We start from the raw sequence: 6,654 nt of genomic DNA, 5'->3' as shown, positions 1-6,654 counted from the left end.
CCAGCATGGGTGGGGGATAGGACATGCTTACGAACCCCTGTTCCTCTGTGCCCCTCCACACCCTCCTATTGAATATGGCTGCAAGGGCTCTCTCTCCATTCAAGCCTTGAACCCTAACCTCTCCCCTGTGTCTCCCAGCCCCACTCTTGCGACCAGGGGACACCAGGTTCAGCCCACTTGTCTCAGCCACCAGTGGGTGATCCCGCCAAATGCCGGTGGTCAGGAAGATTGAAGACTACAGCTGTCAGGCAGGCTCAACCAGGAATGTACCCCCATTGCTGAGAAGCAGGCCTCTCAGCACCAAGCACTCTAGTGGCCGCTATGGTGTGTGTGGGGGAGGTGGGGACTTGCAGTCTCCCTGTACCACTCTCGTGTCTGGGAGGCACCAGGTCCTGCCTGCCTGTCTGAGTTGCTAGCAGGTGATCCCATGCAATGCTGCCACAGCAGCTCCACTCTCAAAGGTAGGTTCAGTTGGGAATATGTCCCCTTCACCAAGAGATAAGCCTCTCAGAGCAGAGCACTTTTGTGATTGCTATGGGGTGGGGGCCATGGCTACAAGCTGGCTTGAGCCGATATTGCTTTCTGGGATGCCAGGAAGGGAGGAGGTGCAGAAGGTGAGGCATCCAGATGTAAGAATGTCGGCTCTCTGGTCACTTGTGGCACTCCCCCGCAGGATGACAGGCGTGTGTCCTGCTGCTGGCCAGAGGCACCCAGGGTGGGGAGGGGAGCCCCCTTACCCTTTTACTGGGCTCCAGGGCTCCCTCAATTTGTCCCATGTCACCAATATCTCTTCTCTGTCCTTCTCTCTTTCAGCCTCACAACTCCTCTCAATGGGGTCCCCTAAATCTTCTGCCATCTCTCCCTGTGGTCCACATCTGAGCAATAATTGTTCTCCACTCTCCTCAGTTCAACCCTCTACTCTTCTGCTGGGACAGTCCGACAAGCTGTGTCTCTAGTTAGCCATCTTGGTGGTCTCCCCCTGCTTCACATTCTTATGCTACCTGCCCCTCCTACAGGCATTTGCATTTGCCTGATCTGTGATGTTCATTCCAACTCTTAGATAACTTGTTTCTGTTACTCATCTTCACCAGAGTGGTCCCAGAATTTTCTACCATTGGAGGGTGAAAGAGACAGGAGCTTGGCAATGAAATAGGAAAAGTAGAATTGATCAGTGAAGATGGTTAAGGTTGAAACATTTCTCTTGCTCTACCCCACTTCAGTACACTTCACACCTCTCCCACCCCATTGCTTTTTCTCCCTCTCCCCATTTATGTTTAAATTCCATAGGGTGTTTTTTTTTCTTTTTCCTGAGCCTCTCTGAACTCAGACTATTTTAAAAGTAAACTTTCCACTTAGGATTCAGAAGCTTTTATTCCCAGTGCAGTTCCAGAAAAGCAACCCTTCAGGTTGACTAATTTTAGCCATTGTAGAGGCCCCTTGGCAGGGACCTGGCTCCTCCACTCTGTGGTTGGTGTAATGCTGCCATCTGGTGATTGTTCAGACAAAGTGCCTGAGGCATCTGTCTCCTCCCAGGCAGAAATGTTTCCAAACTTCTAGGTGAGTAGAGTAGTTCTGCCCCAGGCAGAGTCAACCTAATTAGGAGGAATAAAATCTGACTCCACAAAGACAGTTGTGTGCTGAAAAAGGTATTTTAATATAAATCATGATAATCAATAATTGGATTTCATAACGATATTAATAGTGATCTAGTTATAATAGATAATATGAATAATGATGTTCTATAGCTAAAATTTACATGTGTATATAATCCTTTACATGTGCGGAAGTATGCACATGTAAAATTCATGTTTATCTCATTGAATATTATCTTCATCTCAACCCCACCAGTAACATACCATTACCAGATTCATTCTCTTCCCTATGAAGAGACAGACTCATAGAGGATAAGGTGTATGCTCCAGATCACTCAGCTCGTAAGTAGGAGAATCAGAATCTGAACCCGGTAGAGCTGGCTTCAGATTTCTAGACGACTCGGCAAGGAGCCTAACTGGATTTCAGTAGCGTGCATTGCAGAGAATTGCACCCCCTTGAGTTATGGGATACTCAGGGTGGGGGAACCAAGCAGTCTAAAGAGGCATGAAAAAAATCATGCACGCTTGGTGGTGGTGAAGGGTTCTGTTCACCTAACTGGTTTGGAACAGGATGCAGCCAGCAGTGGAAAGTTTGGGTGATAAGATCTAGCTAAAGGAAAAGGGTAGTAGGTGCAAGATGGAAGTCAAGACCCCAATCTACTGGAGTAAGGAAGAGCTATGGCTCCTTGGTCACATTAAGTGCCTGGGGAAAATTCCACTGGTGGAAATGAGACATCTCATTTCTTCCAGTCTTGGCCTACCTAGCTTCAGGAACTGGGTGGAGTTGGCCTGGGCATGGGGGTACCACTTCCATTCCTCTTACCCAGATGCCGTATTGCCTTCCTCAAAGTCAAGCCCTCCCTCGTATTATATGTTAGGTGGTGGAAGGGATAAACAACACACATTTGTGTTTGTCTGTTTGTTCCATAGCCATTCTGGGCTAGGTGAATTGTCGTCCTGTGTCTCATTTAATTTCTGCAACTCTAAGGGAATATTTAGAATTTGGAAACTCAACCTTTAAATGTTTATAGTCTAGTTTCTGAAAAGGTTCTTTATAAGGAGAAAGGATTTTTAGACTCCTGAAGAAATTACCTGTAAATTGGCCCACATTTTGCTTCGTGAATCTCTCAAAATGATTCAGATGCATGTGTTTGACTTCTAAAACAAACACAATATAAATAAGCCTCTGATACTGACAGACTATGCCTGATTCTACCATTTGATCTCACCATCAAAGTGAGGTTCTCAAAGTCTGGTTGTTTTACAAATTCACTTAAATGAGTTTCGGAGGTTTGTTTGTTTGTTTGTGCTTTACATTGCTGAATTTGGGTCTGGGTGTCATGCTTTATAGCAAATGCTATTGAGTAAGAACTTACTGAAAAGTACAAGACACAAAGGTTCTGGAAACGCTGCCCTGTGAGGGCTGATTTAAAGGGTGTAGTGAGATTTAAACTGAGGAGAAATGCCTGGAGAGTACAAGAGAGCTGTCTTCAGGGGCAGCTAACAAAAGGCAACAGTAACATCACAAATATGCCCCTTTTGGAGGAAATTACTCTTTCTACCTTTTAGGGACCCTTTATGTTTGTGGGGGTTTATCTTCATTTGGACCACGCTGATAAGGACTAGCCATCAAATGGATGAATGGACTCCAACTTACCATTTTGTTCTAGTGTTCTAACATATAATTTCATTCAAGCATTGTATAAACTCATACATGAAGTTTATATTCCAGAATAGTGGTTGTTTAGAGATTATTTGGAAGTTGGAATAATAATGATGTACTGGGAGTCCTCCACAGTTTCTGGTGCAAATCTTGCACCAAAACATATGCAAGTAGCAAGAGGTTCAAGCAAAGTCTATCTTGTCCATCCTTCAGCAAGTCTCAACCCCTCCTATTGAATGTCTTTGGGTCCCCTAACATTTATATAGTCTGGGAGTGGGGAGTGTGGAATGGAAGTTACTGCCATCTTGCCCTCTCCTATCTGCATACTTTGTCTTCTGCAGAGGAGCTCTGGGGGCAGAGTAGAAACAGGCTGTTGTGGGCCCTAAGCACGTAAGGGGAGCTTGAAACAGGAAGTCTGTATGGAAAATTCTTGAGGATGTGCTGCCCACTTCACAGGGTTATTCAGTGGAGGGTTTCCAGCCAAAGTAGCTAGAGCCCTTTGCACAGTACTGAAAAATTATTCTGCTCTGAGCTTTTGAAAGGTTACTATCATAGTCATCATTTATTTTGTACCCATAGCTGATATGAAGAGAAAGATAGGTGATATTTTCCCTAACTCTAAAAGGATCTGAACATTTTTAATATTGATCAAGTTAAATATAACAAGATCAGTGAAGTCTTAAATATTACACAAGTAAAATTACTTGTGTAAATATTACACAAATTAAATATTATATAATGCAAGTAAGCAAATTTCATATAATAAATATACAAAGAGTATACACTATTTCCTCTGACAACAAGTAAACAGTTTTCTGTTACTCAGGTTAAAGACTTTGTAAAATTTTCACATCCAAGTTAAAAGAATATCTCTCAGGCAGCTTGTTCCATACAAATTACTCGATTTTATAATAATAGCTTTTTATTTTTTGTAGACTCTTCTAGGTCTTTATCATAAACCCCACACTACATTGTTATCAGTTTGTTAAATAGTCAATGATCTTTTTGAAAGATTTAGATAATACATAAAATAGTTAATGCTTACCCACACAATTTTTTCATTCAGTATTCTAAAGATGGTACTCAACTATCTCCTTGTGTGGATTATTTCTGATAAGAAATCTGCTGCCATTCTTATCTTTGTTAACTCTATACATAGTACTCTTTTTTCTCTGGATGATTTTAAGGTTTGTTTTTATCATTAGTGTTCGGACAATTTGATTTTGATATTCCTTGGTATAATTTTCTTCATGTTTCTTGTGCTGAGAGTTTGTTGGACTTCTTGAAACAAAGTTTTCTTTGAAACATTTCTTCAAATGCTTCCCCTCCTCTTTGGGATTTTCCAAACATCTATATCTTAGGCTTCTTAGAGTTGCTGCACAGCTCACTGATGCAATTTTCACTTTTTCAATTTTTTTTAATCTCTGTGTCTCATTTGGGATAGCTTCTATGGTTATGTCTTCATGTCACTAATATTTTCTTCTACAATCTCTAATCCCATCCAATGTAAATTTTACTTGAGGCATTGTCATTTTCATTGCTAGAAGTTCAATTTGGGTCTTTTTTAGTATCTTACGTATCTCCACTTAACATATTGCATCTTTCCTATAGCTTCTTGAACATATGGAATATAGTCATAATAAGTGTTTTAGTGCCCATGTCAGATCATTCTAACAACTGTGTCAGTTCTAGGTTTGTTTCAATGTATTGGTTTTTCTCCTCATTAAGGGACATATTTTCCTGCTTCTTTGCAAGCCTGAAATTTTTTGCCAGATCTTGTGCATGCTAGATATTACTGTATTCCTATATATATTCTTGAGCATAGGTCTAGGACACAGTTAAGTTACTCGGAAACAGTATGATTTTTTCAGGTCTTGCTTTTAAGACTTATTAGGTGGGGCTAGAGCAGTGGTCATTCTAGGGCTAATTATTCCCCCTGCTGAGGCAAGACTCTTCTGAGTACTCTACCCTCCAATGTTCTATGAATTATGAGATTTTGCAGTCTGGTTGGTGGGAGCATTTCCCTATTCCAGGCCCTGCAGGAGTGTTGGGCACTGTTTCCTCTGATCCTTTCTGATGGTTCTTTATCCTGTCTTTGGTGTTTTCTCACCTGCATGACCTGATCCTTACTCAGGTGAATATTCAAGAGAGACCCTTGAGCCAGAGTTCTGTCTCTGTGCAGCTCCCTCCTCTCCCCTACTCTGCTCTGCAGCTCTAGCTAACTCAGTCTTTCCAGACTCCTAGCTCTGTTTTCTCAGCGTCAGGAGTCTGCCAGGCTCTGCCTGAGTGCCCCCTGCCCATACTGAGGCCTGTAAACTCTCTCACGGCAGTCAGCTGCGTAGTTATGGGGGTCCCATCATTTGTTCCTACCAGGGATTGCCTTCTTTAATTGCCTGATGCCCATTGTCTTGAAAGCCATTTGTTCATGACTCTTGTCTAGTTTTTTGGTTGTTTCAGGTGGGGGAAAATATCTAGTCCCTGTTACTCCAGCTTTCCAGAAGCAGAAGTCTCATTGAGGTCTATGACTAGCAAGTATTTTCCATATTTTAACCTTAACAAGGCAATGGCTAGGTCAAAGACATTGTTTTCTCAAAATTTTGCTCAAAGTTCCTCAATCTCTCTAGGATTCAGCTATTAAAAAACGTATGTCCTTTGATTTTTAGCTTTTAATTTTGTTTAAAGCTGAATTAAAGAATATGGGGTTTATAATTTTTAATTCTATAGAGTTGAGGCTCTTTCTCCTTACTTTGACCTCAGGATGAAGTAGTTGGGATTCGGGCTGGATGGACATCTCTGGGACTGTGTCTCCCTTGCTGTCTTTGCTCAGACACATGGACAGTTAAGTCTGGTGGGTGCCAGGCCTATGGGAGATGGGAGCTGCTACTCTTTTTAATGGAGCTGTCTTTTGAGGTTGAGTCTAGAAGACATAAGCAGAGGCTGGGATCCCTTCTCCCCCATTGAACTCTTCTTCAGTGATTAGTCATTCAAACAAAGGCAAATCCCCTATTTCTCACTTAGGTACCAGAAACCCAAGCATTATACCCACCATCAATCAGCTTTTTCCTTTCGACCCACTTCCCAGCCAGTGTCCAGTCCTCTCCCAGGACAAACTGAGCTCCCCGCTGTGTTCCTTGTGTTCTAAGGAGGCTACATTCCAACCCCTGTCCTCCTAAGAGATTTCCTATTCCAGCCCATACTATGGTATATCTGAAAGCATTTCTCATTAAATAAGAAAAAAAAATCCCATAATTTAATCTTCGGCAGAGTAAGGCCACCTATTTTCCCCCACCCCACAATATATAACGCAATACTTATGTAGGAAGCTACAGATTTAGTATTTCAAGATGCTTGTGTTTGCAAAGTCATGACCTGCCCGCACATAACATTGTTCTTTCTCTG

General features: G+C 42.2%; 1 protein-coding gene across 1 annotated transcript in view; it reads left to right on the top strand.

Moving 5' to 3' along the window:
* Positions 1–209: 209 nt before the first annotated feature.
* LOC105805808 (coiled-coil domain-containing protein 129-like) overlaps positions 210–6,654 on the top strand; it is a 19,659-nt gene continuing 13,214 nt past the window's right edge. The window contains 1 exon segment of the mRNA XM_012638760.1: positions 210–324. Coding sequence (XP_012494214.1) covers positions 210–324 — 115 coding nt within the window.

Source organism: Propithecus coquereli, unplaced genomic scaffold, assembly GCF_000956105.1.
Source record: "Propithecus coquereli isolate 6110/MARCELLA unplaced genomic scaffold, Pcoq_1.0 Scaffold134, whole genome shotgun sequence".
Lineage (NCBI taxonomy): Eukaryota > Metazoa > Chordata > Mammalia > Primates > Indriidae > Propithecus > Propithecus coquereli.
The sequence above is the reverse complement of the archived record's forward strand: the minus strand, read 5'-3'. Positions and strand labels throughout refer to the sequence as shown.